The following is a 19664-nucleotide window of genomic DNA, read 5'->3' on the forward strand; positions in this document are numbered from 1 at the left end:
GGAGGGTGATTCTGATGGCTCTGGAGTAGCCACATTGCCCATGGTTCGCAGATCTCGCAGTAGACAGTCCTTTCAGGTTGGCTCATCTACAAGTGTAGCTTCGACAAGGACCCATCTTTTCAGATCGGGTAGAATACTTTTGTCTCATGGCTTGGCTTTTGAGAGGCGACGCTTGTGACTGAAAGGATATTCTGAACCAGTTATTGCCATCTTGTTGCAGGCTAGGAGGCCTGCTACTTCCCTAGCATATTTTAGGGGTGAAAGGTTTTTGAATCCTGGTGTTTAGAAGAAGTTCTGGATCCATTGAGGGTGGATCTCCCTCACATCTTGGCCCTTATGCAACGGGTTTTGTAAAAGGGGTTACTCTATAATTCACTACGGGTTCAGGTGGCAGTCTTGGGTTGTCTTAGAGGTAATTTGCAGGGGAGGTCTTTGACCTCTCATCTGGATATCATTCGATTTCTGAAGGGGGTCAAGCATTTGCAACCTCCATTTTGGAAATTGTGTCCAGAATGGAATCTTAACTTGGTCCTTTGGGTGCTGTGTTATTCTCCTTTTGAGCCTCTTTGGGGGGCAATGGTGAAGGATCTTACTTTGAAGAGATGTTTTTGGTGGCAATTTGTTTGGCCAGGCGGATTTCTGAGATTCAGGCTCTGTCATGTAGAGATCCTTTCTTGAGAATTGCAGACAGTGGTGTGACACTGCATATGGTTCCCTCCATTTTACTGAAGGTAGTTTCCTCTTTCCATGTGAACCAGACGGTGGAGCTTCCCACTTTTCCAAATTGGTCATGGGAATTGCTGCTGGTGAGAGAGCTTCATTTGTTGGATGTTTGTCGGATTCTGTTGTGGTATCTTAAGATCACAAACAGTTTTCACCAATCAGATCATCTTTTTGTTCTCTTCAATGGTGCAAAGAAAGGAAGTCAGGCACCTAAAGCCACAATCTCTTGCTGGTTAAAGGAGACCATTTTGTCTGCCTATCTGTGTAAAGGACATGCAGCCCCAATAGGGTTTCAAGTGCATTCCACTAGGACGCAAACTGCCTTATGGGTGGATTGTTAATTGGGGTCACCTCAGGAGATCTATAGAGCTGCAACATGGTCTATGCTTCACACTTTCCCCAGGCATTACTGACTGGATGTTTGAGCGTGGGAGGACGTGACATTTGGTGAGGGTGTCTTGAGAGCAAGTCTTTTGGGTTCCCCTCAGTGTAGGGGAGTTTGGGTACATCCTACTCATCTGGACTCATCTGGGGTATGAACAGGAAAGGAGAATTTTTCTTACCTGCTAATTTTCGTTCCTGGAATACCCCAGATCAGTCCAGAGGCCCATCCCCAAGACTGATGTAGCTGTGAATGAATTCAGAGTGTATATATTTTGAACCGAGTGAGCTAGTCAAATGTCAGTTCCTTTTTTAGGGTGTGAAGGCTCCAGTTCAGGGGGCTCCAATCCTGGGTTCTCTGTTCACCCTAGAAGAGAAAATTTGCTTGAGTTAGGGAGCTTTTTCTCTACATTGGCTTGGGTATAGGTCAATACTGAGGGACTGCAGGTCGCAATCTCGGTTATGTAGCAGTGCCTGAAAAGTTTTATTCTCTATCTCCATCTGCTGGTATGGATGCAAAACCCACTTATCTAGACTGATTTGTGGTATTCCAGAATTGAAAATTAGCAGGTAAGGACCAATTTTCATATATTCCACTAAGTGGCAGCCGCTGAATGCGGTCAAATATTAAAATGCACTTAACTGGACAAGTCAGAACTTATCTAGTTAATTGATGGCGCATATATTGGGCCATGGGTGTTTAACTCAGTGTTTTGATTCTAACATGCATTAGAATCGGTTGCTTTGCAACCGATTCTAATGCATGTTAAGACAGTAGAAATGCGGCTTAGTATGTTGAGTTCCATGTGAGGACTGCAGTTTGGATGATTCAGATATTTTGGTCCAGATTTTACCTTATTCACCTGTTTAGACAAGCTGTGAAATATATTTGTTTTATGAAAGACTCTGAGATTGAGTCATTAAAATTGCCATTAGTGGTGTACAAATATAGTGGGAAATGATATTCCTTTTTCCTGTTTAGATCCATGTAAGAGAAGTGTGCAAAAGTAGATCAAAAACATCTAATTGTCTGATCAGAAGCTTGCATAATTTCAAAATCATGGATCAGTTTGTTCAAGGCTTAAATTTATTTGAACTTTTGGAAAGGGCAAACATTTCTTTGTGGGCTAAAATTTAAGGATCGTTCAAAACCTCCATTATTATTTTTGCACAATTTCTTTTTGTTTATATTTTATTTTCCTCTGGAATATTATTCCTTCCACAAGTTGCAAGAACCGAAAGTTTTGGACAAAATATGGGCCATTTTACAACTGTATGAATAAAATGATCTGTAGGTGCTTTGCACTTTTATTTTGCTTGTTGGAAGTACAATAATAACTTGGAATCCTAGTAAAAATGCAGATGCTTGCATAGCCGGTGGTGTCTGGCAGTCTACACAGAGGGGTCTAGGAGGCCGGTTGCTCAGATTATGGCCAGGCTGGTATTGGTTGCTATTTTAGATTATTACAAAGTTTTCAGGTTAAACATGGGAAGGGAGAGGTGCTGAGTGTGAGCTAAATGGGGAATCTGGTATGCTGATCTGCCCAAGATAGTAGAGTCAAATAAACAAGATGACAAAAATTGTCCTGGATAAAGAGAGATCTTACTATCAGTTACGCTCAATGGCTGGCAGCTTTAATATTTCCTTGCAGTGTGGACAGGAATAATTGGGTAGACTGGATGGGTCAATTGGTCTTTTTTCTTCCATCTATTATGTTAATATTGGGGCAGATTTGAAAACATATGCACGGGGGTAGATTTGTTCACGCAACCTGGCGCATGTTATAAAATCCAGGGTCGGCGCACGCAGGGGGGTGCACAATTGTGCAACCTGCATGCGCCGAGCAGCCTGCCTCCGTTCCCTCCGAGGCCGCTCCGAAATCGGAGCGGCCTCGGAGGGAACTTTTTTCCGGCCCCCCCCCCCCACCTTCCCCTCCCTTCCCCTACCTAACCCACCCCCCAACCCTAACTAAATACCCCCCTACCTTTGTTGAGAAGGTTACGCCTGTCCGAGGCAGGTGTAACTTGCGCATGCTGGCTGGCCAGGCTCCGACACAGGCCGCTGTGCAGGGCACTCGGCCATGCCCCCGGGCCGTGGCTATGCCCTGGGCACGCCCCGGATCGCGGCCCCCGGCCCCACCCCCGGACTGCCAATTTTTCGAAGTCCTGGGACATACGCGCGTCCCAGGGCTTGCACGCGCCGCTGAGCCTATGCAAGATAGGCTCGGCATGCGCAGGGGGAAGCAGGGGTAGGTTTTCGGGGGTTGCGCACGTATCTTACGCGCGCAACCCTTTGAAAATCTACGCCATTATGTTTTAACTGCTCTTTAATGTGCCCTTAATATGTTGGCTGGAATATATTTTTCTGAATAAAGCCTTTTGTCTTGAACTACTTGGTCCCTATTTATGAGAAAGTTTCATCCTAAATTGTACCTATGGCAAAAACGGTTTGCAAATTACTTCCTACATCGCAGATATGACTTGCACCTGCTCGATCGAAACTTACAGCTGCATCATATCATGAAAGCTATGATCTAACAATTATATGCAAGCAACATGGACCAAAAAGAACACACCTATGAAATGAAGCTGGGAAAATGGAAACATTTTTAATGTGAAAATAAAAAAAAGGGTAACCTTCACTGATATTTTTTCCTCAAATAATTTTAAATACTTGTAAATAATGTTTTTCTCTCAACAAGCCATTCTTAAATTATAGAAGATAGGAATAATTTTGCTAAATATGAAATAATGTTGACAAGATAACGTTTTGCTTAACTCTAGGTCCCTTTGGTTATTTTTAAGCGAGAGAAGGAAGTAGCAAGGAAATTGGAATTTGATGGACTGTATATTACAGAGCAGCCTTCTGAAGATGATATCAAAGGACAGTGGGATAGACTTGTGATAAACACACAGTGAGTTTTCTATACCCTCTGTCATGGTTTAGAATTGTTACAGTAATGGGGAAGTAGAATAATTGTAGAGTTCAAAATATTTACATGTAACAGTTTCAGGTTTTAGGTGTGGCATATTCAAAGCAAGTTCAGTGCTCGATTCCCAAATAAATGACTTATCTGGCTATCTTTTAGCTGCATAAAAAGTGGGCAGGCAGTGGGTAGATCAGGGCGGCGCTACTTATCTGGTTAAGTTAATTGGATAAGTTAGACCAGCCATAGAACTGGTCTGACTTAGCCGAATATAACTTATCCGGCTAAGTAGCTGTGAGCGAATATCCGGCTAAGTAGTTGTGAGCGAATATTCAGCAGCATAGCCATGTTGTTGAATATCCCTTGTAACTTAGCCGAATATATTATATCCAGCTAAGTTACGTAGCCAGATATGGCTGAATATCGGGCCCATGATTTTTCTTTCATGTTTTTTGGGGCAATTTCCAAAACTGCCCACATTGGTACAAAATCCACCAGAATTTTTACCTGCGAGCTTTGCACCTGTTTTCAAAATTGTCTCAATACAATTACCTGTAGACATTTGCTCTGCTATTCAGTACCTTTTTCTCTGGGCACATATTTTTGCAAATGCAAACTTATATATGGTGTTGCCTCTCCCAACCTAACCTCATCACTGGGAATACCTCTGCTTAATGAATAAAACTACGTGTATTGTAGAACCACATGCCTAGTTTACCTGTATTGAGGGTATGCAATTTTCAAACATCCAGTTTAACCAGGTAAGTGGCCTTTTGAAAATTTCCCCTTCAGGTGAATTTTGCTTATACTTACTTATATGCTATTTTATAAACCTCAAATATACATGCATAAGTAAGAGTATATGAGTAAATTAAATGTGTTTAAAGGAGGCGGTCCAAGAGCATTCTGGGGTGGGCCAACATTTACGCATGTATGATGCTATTTTATAAGAAATGTATACATGTTGATGTGGCAGCTTACTTGCATATATTTACACTTGCTCTTTATCTGGTGTAAATGATAGTAAACGTCTTTAATGCGAAATACTGACTGGGTGAGTGGTCTGAGTGAAAGAGGCTAGAGTTCAGGCCTAGAGATGGACTGGGCAAACAAACTAGCAGATGAATTGGTTAAACTGATAATTTTATTGACGCATGCATGTTGGAAAATCTGCTGACTTACATGCATAAAATCCACTTATGGGTAGTAAATGTGTGTAAATTATGCAGGTAAAATCTCCTCATATATATTTTTAAAGTAAGAAGTAAAAATACGTGTGCAGTGCAGCTGCATACTACTTAGCATGATAAATTCTGACTTATTTGACTACATAATTGTTTTGATAGATACGTTTTAAGACCTATCTGGTATCTTATTTTGCTGGATAAGTAGGGCTTTTAAGACTTAACCACCTAAGTAGCAGGAAAATACCACTTAGCTGGATAAGTCAGAACTTATCCGGCTAATTTGTATATCTACTTACATGTATCTTTTAGATGCGCACAAATGTTGCAAGGTAGATGTATGCACATTTTATAACCCGCGTATATATGATATGCACGGTTTCAAAAATACTGAGGTAGAGCGGCCATATACATGCATTTATGGGCATGTGTGCAGGTCTTTTAAAGTTGTCTTCTTTGTCATTTGTCAAAGTTCAATGTAGGGTTAACAGAGAACTGCAGGTCTTCATGAACAGATTGAACAAGTATTATTTTTACTAAGTTTCATGCAAAAACAGTGGGGCAAATCAAGGACTAACTCTTTACCTCTTCCTCATGACTTTGAGCTGCATGGAAACATTAATCTACTATTTCTAGTTAGAAACATAGAAATGATGGCAGAAGAAGACCAAACGGCCCATCCAGTCTGCCCAGCAAGATTTCACACTTATTTTTTCTCATATGTATCTGTTACTCTTGGCCCTTATTAGTAACATTTTGGTTCTAGTTACCTTCAGCCCCCGCCATTGATATAGAGAGCAGTGCTGGAGCTGCATCAAAGTATGAAGCTTAGGCCTGGATTTATCAAAATGCAATAAGTATCGCATGCGATAAAAAAAGGGGTGTGTTTTATGCTAATATACAGTTTATCACAATTTGCGCTAATTACCTATGCGAAGAGCTAACTTAGCGCAAATGGCATTAACATTTTCAGACTTTACGATAAGTGCCAGACCTGTTGTATTTCCTGCATTTAACCACTGGGGGACCATTGTTGAGAGAGAGAGAGAGAGAGAGAGACTGACTAACCATGATTTCTTCTCCCTAGATAGGTATTTGTATCCCTATGGTAGGCCCACCTAGTAACTGGAGGTGGGGTTTAGGTATAAGTGTAGGGGGTTAGGGGCCACTTTGACATTCAATGTGAAGATTTGATGGCCCTCGGAGTGAGGAAACTCACCCAAAGATGAGATTTGTGCAATGTTCTCTCAACCTAGCTTGATGGACTCTCTACCTGGATAACCCCACCTCGAGTTACTAGGTGGGCCTACCATAGGGATACAAATACCTATCTAGGGAGAAGACATCAGGGTTAGGCTCGCTCGCTCTCTCTCTCTCTCCCCCCCTAAAACAGGCCTTTCTGAAGACAACCTGGCACGAACAAATCTACGCCTGATTTTATAGCATGTGAGCTGATGGAACCTTCCCCTATCTAACCCATCCCCCCGCCTCAACTTTATTTGAGAATTTATGCATGCTGTGCCGAGGGACCGCTTGCCGGCAGCTGTTACGGAGGCCTCAACCCCGCCCCCAGAACACCCCTTTTTCGAAGCCCCGGGACATAAGCGCATTCCGGGGCATGCACGTGCCGCCGAGCCTATGCAATATAGGCTCGGCGCGTGCAGGGGCAGGTTGGGGCAGCTTTTCGGGGGTTACGCATGTAAACCTTTAAAAATCTGCCCCATAATGTATGTAGTAAATAACTACAATATGTGTCTGGAGGCAGGAATTATACAGAGTTGTCTGAGGTATGTGCATATGTCACCTATGAAAATACTTCTGTGCATACTTCCAAGCACCAATTCGTCAAGACCTCCACAAGTTGACCCATATCTTAACTAGTTCACCCATACTCTCCACAAGTTCACCTACATCCTCTACCACCCAGATCCTCCACCTGAAAATTACAGATAAAAGAGAAGTCATATATAATATCCTCAACATTTTTTTTTAATTCTTTATTTATAGATTTTGAATTTATAAACAAATAAATGTCAATTCAATTTATACATTATTCAATTTTTACATTGAACATTCTGTAGGAAACAGGTTCTTATTACAATTTCAATCATAAGAGTAAACAAACTATTATTAACGCCTTATTTCCTTGTTACAAAACAAATAGGGGGAGCTTGTACATGAGCAAGATCAAACCACAAAATTATCTCTAAACCATTACAGAAGTATTGCAAAGAATAATAATTAAAATTCCAACTATACTTGGATTTGAGCTCCAACCTCCTCCCTCTGGTTCCTACATTCTTCCAAAAACTTTTCCAAATGTTCTGGTTCGTAATATACATATCTTATCCCATCTACACGCATAATGCATTTACAGGGAAATCTTATTACAATTTGAATTCCAAAAATTCTTGCTATATTCGCCAATGTTATAAATTTTTTACGTCTTACTTGTGTTTTCTTGGCAACATCTGGATAGATCCATATCTTTTGTCCCAGATATAAAGAGGTTCTTTTTAACATAAAAAGTTTTAATACTTTGTCCGTATCAGAAGAAAGGGCAAATTTTACCAAAAGAGTTCCCCTCTTCTCAATCTGGGAACTAAAGGATGTCTCTACCAAATCTGTGACATTTAATGAGGTTTCCTGTGCTACTTGCTCAGATATTACACCATCATTTTTCCCATTTATGAAATATGCATTTATAATCAAGGGAAAGTTCTCCGGAGGCATTAACAATACCTCAAGAAAATAATTTTTCAGTTGTTCTTTAGAAGAAACCAATTTACATTTAGGGAAATTGACAGTTCTTAAATTAGAATATTGCACACTATTTTCTAAAGTTTCAACTTTTTTTGATAACATAGATTCCCCTTATATTATAGAAATCTGAACTTTCTTAATTAAAAGTTAAATCTTCCTCTGCTTTCGCTAAGGCCACCCCATAATTAGTTACCAAAGGGTTCATGTTAAACAGAACATTTTGCATTTCTTTTATATTTGTATTTAAATGCATTTTATTATTTTGCAATGATACTATTGCTTGCCACAACATTTCTATAGTCACATTTTTTGAATCCCCTGTTATTGCAATAGGCATGGAAATTAAAGATTGAAAAGTAGACAGTTCTTGCTTGTCGTTGTTCCCTGAGGGGGATGAGAGCATAATATCCTCAACTTGATTGGCAGGTATAAAAGCATACGCACATGTTTGATGAACTGTATACGTGCTCCATTTATAAATGTAGGCGTGTCTCCAAACTCCTCTCTGGAATGCACTTAGAACACCCTTTTTAAACACCTATACTTTTCCACACAGCAGAGACAGTACATGTTTACTTCCACCCTTCTAAAAATTCACTGTGCACAGAGGCTACTTACACACACATATATGCTGATTTTATGCTTACAACACACCCTCCTAAATGTTTGAAAGTTGCCCCCTTAAAATAGCTAACAACTTTTCACAGGACAACACAATTAAAGTAAAGTCTGCTAAAGTTGTATATATTGCAAATATAAGATTTTGCACATAATGTTCCGCGCACAAAATCCAGCATGTTAAAGGGTTTTGAAAATGTATTCCATCAGGGTATCTGAGAGTATCCTGACAGGGATGTTTTTTTTGACCCACATATATGTGTGAATACCCACACATGCTTATGGAAAGTAGGCTCCATTAATTCTGTATGGAACTTCCTGTTATATTTGACCAATTTAATCATCCACTGAGGATGAATGTCATCTAGGTGCTATAGTAGGCATATGTTGCAAATTCCCTCCTGTGTTCTGCTGACTAAAGTCCTTTGACACAAAAAGCATAATACTCGAGAGTGGTTCCTATAGGACAAGATAGAACTGCTTCCATCAATCAGATACTTTTTTCTTGTTGATATATTTCTTCCCTTGTAATGCTGATGGTTTATCTTAGTTGTTATTACTTTACCTGTCTGTTGTTATTCTGCGCCCCATAAATTGTTTTAGTATTTTTTGCAGCAGCAATAGTACAAAGAATTATCTTCGTCCCATTCATTTATGTTTCCCATTCATTTCTATGGCCCATGAAAGTCTATGGATGTGTACTGCTAAGAAAATAAAGCGCATGTTATAAAATGCCAGGTCGGTGCGTGCAAGGGGGGAGTCGACTTTAGCAAATACGTGCAGCAACGCATCGGGCCCTTCCCCAGTTCCCTCCCAGTCTGCTCCAATTAAGGAGCAGATTGGGAGGGAACTTCCCATAGAGATGTGAATCGTGTCCTCGATCGTCTTAACGATCAATTTCGGCTGGGAGGGGGAGGGAATCGTATTGTTGCCGTTTAGGTTTTAAAAATATCGTTTAAAATCGTGAGCCAACCCCCTAAAACCCACCCCCGACCCTTTAAATTAAATCCCCCACCCTCCCGAACCCCCCCCCCCAAATGCTTTAAATTACTTGGGGATCCAGCGGTGGTCCAGAACGGCGGCGGTCTGGAACGGCCCCCTCAATTGAATCCTTTTGTCTTCAGCCGCCGCCATTTTGCGGCGGCCATAGACAAAAACGATTCGACGCAGGAAGTCGTTCCGGACCCCCGCTGGACTTTTGGCAAGTCTTGTGGGGATCAGGAGACCCCCCCAAGCTGGCCAAAAGTTTCTGGGAGTCCAGCGGGGTTCAGGAAGCGATTTCTTGCCGCGAATCGTTTTCCGTACGGAAAATGGCGCCGGCAGGAGATCAACCGCAGGAGGTCGTTTAGCAGGGGTTCCGGACCGCCGCTGAACGACCTCCTGCAGTCGATCTCCTGCCGGCGCCATTTTCCGTACGGAAAACGATTTGCGGCAAGAAATCGCTTCCTGAACCCCGCTGGACTCCCAGAAACTTTTGGCCAGCTTGGGGGGGCCTCCTGACCCCCACAAGACTTGCCAAAAGTCCAGCGGGGGTCCGGAACGACCCTCCTGCGTCGAATCGTTTTTGTCTATGGCCGCCACCATTTTGCGGCGGCCATTTTGCAAAATGGCGCCGGCTGAAGACCAAAAGGATTCAATTGAGGGGGCCGTTCCGGACCGCCGCCGTCTGGACCACCGCTGGATCCCCAGGTAATTTAAAGCATTTGGGGGGGGGTGCGGGGGGGTGGGGGGTTTTAATTTAAAGGGTCGGGGGGGGGTTTTAGGGGGTTTTAGTGTGCCGGTTTTCCTGCCCTCCCCCTTCCCCCGATTTACGATTTTTTAACGATAAATCGGGGGAATTGGTATTGTATCGTGGCCCTAAACGATTTTTGACGATTTAAAATATATCGGACGATATTTTAAATCGTCCAAAAAACGATTCACATCCCTAACTTCCAACCCCCTAGCCTAACCTCCCTTCCCCATCCCCTATCCTACCCCCCCCCTATCCCTATCCTAACTACCCCAAATTTTCTTATTTTATCTTTTGCTCCTGCCTCGAAGCAGGAGCAAGTTGCGCACGCCGGCACCCTACTGGCACAGGACCCCCAGCACAGCAGCAAATGGCCGCTGTGCCGGGTACCTCTAGCCCCGCCCTGCCTATGGACCGCCCTGCCCCACCCCCGGACCGCTTCTTTTTCAAGTCCTGAGACTTACATGTCTCTCGGGGTTTACGCTCATGGCTGGGCCATTCTAAAATTGGAGCGGCACGCGTAATGCCCGGCCATGCGCGTAAACTCTGGGCTTTTACGCGTGCCAGGGTTTGAAAATCTACCCCTATATATGTCTATATGCCACCTGCCATGCCCTTGATGTACCACCTTAAGAGTATTACTGCTAACACTCTGCCTACCTGCCATGCCCCTTATGTGCTACCTTAGGGGTTTTGCTACCGCTTTGCTTACTTGCCATGCCCCTGATTAACCACCTTAGGGGTCATACTGCTACTGTTCTGTCTATCTGCCAGGCCCCAGATGTATCACCATAGGGGTCTTGCTGCCACATACCTGCCTGCCACGCCATTTAGGTACCACCTTTGATATAATGAAGATCTTGGTTCAGGACTTTGGTTCATTCAGCTTGTCCCAGAAGCCTTTGCTCGTCTGATCTAACTGAATCTGCTGGGATACAGTGAACCTTTGACTGACCTCAGACTCAAGAATTTGGAAGATATCTGGGAGACCTGTAGGCTCTTCAAAGCCTATAATTAAAGGCCATGAGGTTATCGATGGCAGATAGCTGAGCCATATTACAAGCTTGGTTCTCACAGATTCCTATCTCACTGAAAGAAGCAGGTGAACTGGAGATTCCCGGAGAACAAGACTAATTAAAGGCCTGGAACCAGCAACAGAACACAGACCTACTACAATGACAGGACAAACTAACAGAAGATTGACAGTACTCAATAGACACGTGGGCTCTTCTTAGGCCTAATTGGATCTTAAGGTGGGAGGTGGTATCAGGGAAGCATAGATACAGTTTGCCTGATTGGATAGGACATAAGTGGTATCTGATACTTTATACAGTCCCTGAATGGTTTTTATCTATAAAAATGTAGCTCTGATTAACAAACGCTGAGACATGCAGGGAGAGCCCTTACCAAACAATGGGCTCTCTCTCTGTGTCTTCCAAGGATATGAAATATTAAATTTATATTTGTTCTAACTAAATTCTGTGTCATATCCTTGTGTGAATACGTGCGGACAAGCGTCTTATTGAAGTCTAATATTTTAGACACCTTGGGGGTCAAGCTGTTAATATGTTTTCCTGCCATGCCTAGCAGGAGAGTTTTGGGGCCTCTATGACGTTTCCTATTTGGATCTTGGCCTAGATCTCCCACTTGTTTGCTGTTTGTTGGTTATACTAGGATGTTTTGTTTCCAGAAAAATAAATTGAAAAAAAAAAACACAATTTTCTCCTCCCACCCCATCTCTTTTATTTTTCTCTTCCTTATTGTTATGTTGTACATCTCTGGGATCCCAGCCTAGTTCTCTCAGGCTTATTCTTTCTTGGTTATACTGGGGTGTATTTTCCCCAAAAACCCTCAGTCAGAATAAAGAGATGAAGGCAAAAGAGAAAATATTCACAGGAGAGACTTTTTGCATGTTCTGAATGTGGTAAAAGTTTCAATAGGAAGAGATAACTAATGCAACACCAGAAAATCAACAAAGGGAGAGACTGTGTTCATCTACAGAATATGGGAAAAGCTTTTTTAATAAAGCAAACCTCACAAATTACCAGGAAAACCACTCTGATGAGAGAACATTGTCAAGTTCTGATTGTGACAAAAGTTTCAATTTGAAAGCAAATTTTACAAGAAACCCAAAGTTCCATCCAGCGGCAAGATCAATTTCAAGTAGTGAATATAATAAAAGCTTATATCACAGAAATTATACTGATGACCAATCATTCTCTTATACTAACTCTGACAATTAGAAAATGCTTCAAAGACAAACATCTCCCATGCTACTCTGCCTTGCTGCTGATCCCCTTATTCTACACCTTAGAGATCTTTCTTCCACTCAGTATTGCTGCCATACCCAGACTTTACACCTTGAGAATCTTGCTGCCATTCTACCTTGCTGCCATACCACAGACTCTATACCTTGGGGTGTTCTTGTCATTAGGGATGACTGCTTTACATCTTTTATGATACCTTGCTATGTTGATATCACTCTTTGTATTGCTTTGTCCCTTTATTGATATCTTGTGTTTTTTCCTTCCATCTTTTTTGTTTTGTTCCCTTTTCATGGTTCCTTAGATTGTCAATGCTACTCTTGTTGCTGCTGTGCCTCTCATGCTGCCTTTGAGGTTTCATGCCATTGTTGGTGCCCTTTTTTGAAGCCTTGGGGTGATCTTCCTGTTCTTGCTGCTTCTTAGTTCCTCTGATGATGCCTTAGAGAACTCTGCTGGTACCCCTTGTCCCTTTATGGTGCCATAAATCAATGTTTCCTACCCCTCTCCTGGAGGCACATCTAACCAGTAGGGTTTTCAGGATATCATAATGAATGTGCATGATACAGATTTGCATACTCTGGAGACCCAGGGTATGCAAATCTGTCTGATTTGCCTCTGTATTGCACCATGGTGAGACCACAACTTGAGCACTGTGTACAATTCTGGTCACCACATCTCAAAAAAGATATAGTTTCACTAGAGAAGGTACAGAGAAGGAAGACCAAAATGATAAAGGGGATGGAACAGCTCCCTTATGAGGAAAAACTAGAGGTTAGGGCTGTTCAGTTTGGAGAAGAGACGGCTGAGGGGGGATATAATAGAGGTCTTTAGAATCATGAGAGGTCTAGAATGAGTCGATTTGAATCAGTTGTTTATTCTTTCAGATAATAGGACTAGGGGCACTCCATGAAGTTAGTAAGTAGCACATTTAAAACTAATCAGAGGATATTTTACTTCACTCCATGCACAATTAAGCTCTGGAATTTGTTGCCAGATGATATGGCTAGTACAGTTAGTGTAATTGGCTTTTAAAAAGGCTTGGATAAGTACTTGGAGGAGAAGTCCATTAACTGCTATTAATTAAGTTGACATAGGGGTTAGCCACTACTATTATTGTCATCAGTAGCATGGGATCTTCTTAGTATTTGGGTACTTGCCAGGTACTCATAGCCTGGATTGGCCACTGGTGGAAACAGGATACTGGGCTTGATGATCCCTTGGTCTGAGCCAGTATCGCAATTCTTATGTTCTTATGCTCTCCCCACCTAGATACCCTCCCCTATTAAAATGATCTTTGCATGTGATTTGCATGCATGCATGCATATTGATGAGGCTATTAATTAGTCAGCCCCCCACCCAAAAAAAAAGTGTGCATCCAACATGTACATTTTTTAGCTCAGAAATTTACGCCTGCTCAAAGCAACACACTCCGCAATTCGACTGGGCTACCCTACAGCTCTCTCATTGGGGTTCATCCTGGTATGAGAACTGTTGAGAGTCTGTCTCGCCTCTGTCTTGTAGGACTACCTTGCTCTCTCTTCCCGGCCTTCCACCGCATGTGCCGATGTGTTCTTGAAGAAGGCCGAAGATACTCTACCCTCGCACCACTCCTACGTTTGCGCAATTAATTTGCTGCCCAACACAGAGCCTCCTCGGGGTAGGATCTATCCTCTATCGCAGACTGAGACCCAAGCCATGTCTGAGTACATCCGCGAGAACCGGGCCAAAGGCTTCATTCAGCCCTCTAAGTCTCCCGCAGGAGCGGGATTTTTCTTCGTAATAAAAAAAGATGGCTCTCTCCGTCCTTGCATCGATTACCGAGGCCTAAATGAAATCACTCTAAAGGACAGCTACCACCTGCTTCTGATCTTGGAGCTTTTCGACAGGCTTCAAGGAGCAAAAATCTTCTCCAAATTGGACCTCTGCAGAGCCTACAATCTGGTCCAGATTCGCAAAGGTGACGAGTGGAAGATCACCTTTAACATGCGTGATGATCACGTTGAATACCTTGTGATGCCATTCGGCCTTTGCAATGCACCTGCAGTATTTTAGAACCTGATGAACGAGGTTTTCAGAGATATGCTTTACCAGTGCATAGTCATGTACCTCGACAATATTCTAGTCTTCTCGCAGGCTAAGAGAGAATTTGAAAAGAAGTTGGCCGCAGAGGCAAAAACTCACAGTAAAACCTTTTTTAAATATATCCGAAGCAGAAAGCCGATGAGGGAGTCAGTTGGACCGTTAGATGATCGAGGGGTTAAAGGGGCACTTAGAGAAGATAAGTCCATCATGGAAATATTAAATGATTTCTTTGCTTCGGTGTTTACTGAAGAGGATGTTGGGGAGGTACCCATACTGGAGAAGGTTTTCATGGGTAATGATTCAGATGGACTGAATCAAATCACGGTGAACCTAGAAGATGTGGTAGGCCTGATTGACAAACTGAAGAGTAGTAAATCACCTGGACCAGATGGTATACACCCCAGAGTTCTGAAGGAACTAAAAAATGAAATTTCAGACCTATTAGTAAAAATTTGTAAACTATCATTAAAATTATCCATTGTACCTGAAGACTGGAGGATAGCAAATGTAACCCCAATATTTAAAAAGGGCTCCAGGGGCAATCCGGGAAACTACAGACCAGTTAGCCTGACTTCAGTGCCAGGAAAAATAGTAGAAAGTGTTCTAAACATCAAAATCACAGAACATATAGAAAGACATGGTTTAATGGAACAAAGTCAGCATGGATTTACCCAAGGCAAGTCTTGCCTCACAAATCTGCTTCACTTTTTTGAAGGAGTTAATAAACATGTGGATAAAGGTGAACCGGTAGATGTAGTATACTTGGATTTTCAGAAGGCGTTTGACAAAGTTCCTCATGAGAGACTTCTAGGAAAAGTAAAAAGTCATGGGATAGATGGTGATGTCCTTTCGTGGATTGCAAACTGGCTAAAAGACAGGAAACAGAGAGTAGGATTAAATGGGCAATTTTCTCAGTGGAAGGGAGTGGGCAGTGGAGTGCCTCAGGGATCTGTATTGGGACCCTTACTTTTCAATATATTTATAAATGATCTGGAAACAAATACGACGAGTGAGATAATCAAATTTGCAGATGATACAAAATTGTTCAGAGTAGTTAAATCACAAGCAGATTGTGGTAAATTGCAGGAAGACCTTGTGAGACTGGAAAATTGGGCATCAAAATGGCAAATGAAATTTAATGTGGATAAATGCAAGGTGATGCACATAGGGAAAAATAACCCATGCTATAGATACACAATGTTAGGTTCCATATTAGGTGCTACAACCCAAGAAAGAGATCTAGGCATCATAGTGGATAACACATTAAAATTGTCGGTTCAGTGTGCTGCGGCAGTCAAAAAAGCAAACAGAATGTTGGAATTATTAGAAAGGGAATGGTGAATAAAACGGAAAATGTCATAATGTCTCTGTATCGCTCCATGGTGAGACCGCACCTTGAATACTGTGTACAATTCTGGTCGCCGCATCTCAAAAAAGATATAATTGCGATGGAGAAGGTACAGAGAAGGGCTACCAAAATGATAAGGGGAATGGAACAGCTCCCCTATGAGGAAAGACTGAAGAGGTTAGGACTTTTCAGCTTGGAGAAGAGACGACTGAGGGGGGATATGATAGAGGTGTTTAAAATCATGAGAGGTCTAGAATGGGTAGATGTGAATCGGTTATTTACTCTTTCGGATAATAGAAAGACTAGGGGGCACTCCATGAAGTTAGCATGTGGCACATTTAAAACTAATCGGAGAAAGTTTTTTTTTACTCAACGTACAATTAAACTCTGGAATTTATTGCCAGGGGATGTGGTTAGTGCAGTTAGTGTAGCTGGGTTAAAAAAAGGATTGGATAAGTTCTTGGAGGAGAAGTCCATTACCTGCTATTAATTAAGTTGACTTAGAAAATAGCCACTGCTATTACTAGCAACAGTAACATGGAATAGACTTAGTTTTTGGGTACTTGCCAGGTTTTTATGGCCTGGATTGGCCACTGTTGGAGACAGGGTGCTGGGCTCGATGGACCCTTGGTCTGACTCAGTATGGCATGTTCTTAAGGGGGTGGAGCTGGGGGCAGGGATTGTATTTGCCCACATCCTTTCAATTTTTGAAACTGTTCACGTTAATCTACTCACATGCATTTACACCTGCTGGATTCCATACAGACTGGGAAATTTTTAAAGCAGACACAAATAAGGGAGGATACTTTTCAAATGCATTTCTGTGTTAAAACAGTAAAATAAATTGGCTATTTAAAAATGATCCACTAGATATGTGGGTAAACTTAAGCATGTATATGCAGTTTGGACATAAGCTTACCTGGTCTGAACAGAGGCATTCCTGGGGGCAGAGTTCAGGCAGGGTATGCACGTATATTCACATTTCTGAATTTTCAAAAACATGAATGAAAATATTTTGAAAAATTTCGGTATCCATTTTAACAGGTGTTTGAATGAAAATGATGGCATCATTTTCAGACAGCTTATGCTCGCAAGTCTGCTTTGCAAATTGGTCTAACTTATGCACAGAGTTACAAAATTACTCACAGAGTTCTAGAGCTCTAGTATATTCTCATTTCTAACAGGTGAGAGTTCTGAATAGATTCTCAGAAATATTATTTTTTATAGCCTTGGGGAAGAGACATTTCAAAGTGATTTATGCAGGTACAAAGAGGTAGATTTTAAAAGGCTTACGCATGCCGGGCCTTTTTTCAAAAGGCTCGGCGACGCACGTAAAGCCCCGGGATGCATGTAAGTCTCGGGTTTGCAAAAAGTGGCTGGGCTGGGCGGTCTGGTTGTGGGACAGGGCGTGGCCAGAGGCCTCCGAATGGCCTCTGTGCCGGGGGATCGCGCGCCGGCAATTGGCCGGCATAACTTGTGAGATAAAGGTACCGGTTTTTTTTTTTTTTCAGGCTGGGGGGGCGGGACAGGTAGCGGAAGGGAGGAGAAGGTGGGGGGGGGGGGGGAAGGAAAGTTCCCTCCAAGGCCGCTCCGATTTCGGAGCGGCCTTGGAGGGAACGGGGAAAGCCAGCTGGTCTCTCCGAGGGCTCAGCGCGCACAAGGTGCACTGCGCGCGCATGTGATAAAATCGGGTGTACATTTATGCGTGCCAGGTAGCGTGCACAAATGTACGCCGCGCGCGTACCTTTTAAAATCTGCCCCAAAGTGTTTTACCTGTGTTAATTGGCTATCTGAAACTTCATCTTCATCAATAAATTAAAAGTCAGTGTGTTTTTCTGTACCATGCAAACTTTTAACCGCATGCAGAGGAGGCATCCCCAGGGACATGTTAAAGTCGGGGAAGGAAGATTATCCACATAGAACTGCATTTTCAGATCTTCACACCTACTTTTTGAGCAAAAATCTACCCAGAGATAAGCAGGTGCAAGTGACCATGCCTATGTTGAAAGCAAAAGTAGGCCTGCACTTTCCCTGTTAATATTGATGCAAAGCCTTCAGGTGAAAAGTCCGTGCAGCCTTTGTCCCAGTTCAGGCAGGTTGAACATTGCTTACTTTAGTAAATGGTCATTTCTTATTTCTATTTTCAGGTCCTTTCCAAACAACTACTGGGACAAGTTTGTGAAAAGAAAGGTAACGCTTGTGTTATTTGACGTCAGATTGTTTTTATGGAATGTAACATATCAATCTTTGAACCTTTTTCAAAACAGAATTTTCCCCTTTTCTGTGTCTATGGAAAAAAACCACGTTTATTGAATATGGTACTTTAGTTCCATTGTTGGCATTTGATGTGGACTATTTTGCTCTGCAAGACATATCATGTACTAACTATCAGATGCATATCAATAAATGGCATTGATAATTCTGAGGACAATTTTCCAAACAAATTACCCTGGTGAATTGATATTTGCTTGGGTAAATTGGTCTATCTGAAAATTGCCCTCTGCCCCCCTCTGCACCCACCCCTGCACATGTACTATTAGGGATAAATTTTAAATCCAGTACACAAGCGTCCATGTGCGCGCAGTTCCCGGTGCCCACACATGGGTGTGGTGATTTTAAAACATGTGCATGTCAGCACGAGCACGTTAAAAAAAATACGATTCCCACACACACATAAATGCCCAATTTTTATATCGTCACATGCATGTGTGGACGGGTGGCATCTCATGCATTCAAGGAGGGGGCATTTTAAAAACTTACGTGCAGCAACGCGATCAGGCCTACACCAGTTCCCTCCCAATCTGCTCAAATTAAGGAGCGGACTAGGAGGGAACTTTCCCATCCCCTTTCCTACTCTGCCTCCCTTTTCCCCTCTCCTCCCAGACCCCTAAAACCCCTTTTCTTACATTTTTTTTAAATTTTGGAACTTACTTCTGCCGGCACACGCTTCCCCAGAACAGGGCCTAATGACTGGTCTCCCTGTTGGCCCTTTCCCCGCCCCTGCTCCACCCAGACCCTGCCCCCGACCCACCCCTTTCAAGAAGCCCAGCACTTCCATGATTACCGGGGGATACGCACGTGGCTGGTCCATTTTAAAAATGCACTCGTCGTGCATGGCCTGGCAACGCATATATCCCCTGGTTTTTGCACACGCTGAACTTTTAAAATTTGGGCTTAAGTTGGGTTAAAAAGTGTCATTCCCCTGGATGTGTTTAGGTCAGGGGAGTGAAACTACACATGTATTTTTTACTTTAAAATGGATATGAGTTATTTTGCACCCACTCGGCCACCCACACAAGTAGCAGGTGCAAAGTATGTGGACACGTTTAGCATGCATACATTGCAGTTGCTAATTTTCAAAGGAAAACAATGTGAGTGGTTTCCCTTTAAAAATTGCCTGCAATGTACATGGGCTAATCGTGTTCCTGTACATTATTAAAAAAACAAACTACTCAACTACTTGTCATTTCTACAGCCCTACTAGATTTAGCCAAGTGTTGACTGGAAGGGTAGTGAGATGGATATTTATGAAAGGAGGGTGGAGATTTATCCAATTGTTGGATTTCAGTTTTGTTTTTTGGATATGAATATACTTTGTCCCCAAATAATACATTTTATTCCTGAAAGGTGTGGAGTACGTTG

General features: G+C 42.4%; 1 protein-coding gene across 1 annotated transcript in view; it reads left to right on the forward strand.

Moving 5' to 3' along the window:
• Positions 1-19664, forward strand: part of RYR2 (ryanodine receptor 2) — a 1771220-nt gene that overhangs the window by 1601075 nt on the left and 150481 nt on the right. Inside the window, 2 exon segments of the mRNA XM_029593907.1 lie at positions 3889-4019; positions 18170-18212. Coding sequence (XP_029449767.1) covers positions 3889-4019; positions 18170-18212 — 174 coding nt within the window.

The sequence above is a fragment of the Rhinatrema bivittatum genome, chromosome 3, assembly GCF_901001135.1.
Source record: "Rhinatrema bivittatum chromosome 3, aRhiBiv1.1, whole genome shotgun sequence".
NCBI lineage: Eukaryota > Metazoa > Chordata > Amphibia > Gymnophiona > Rhinatrematidae > Rhinatrema > Rhinatrema bivittatum.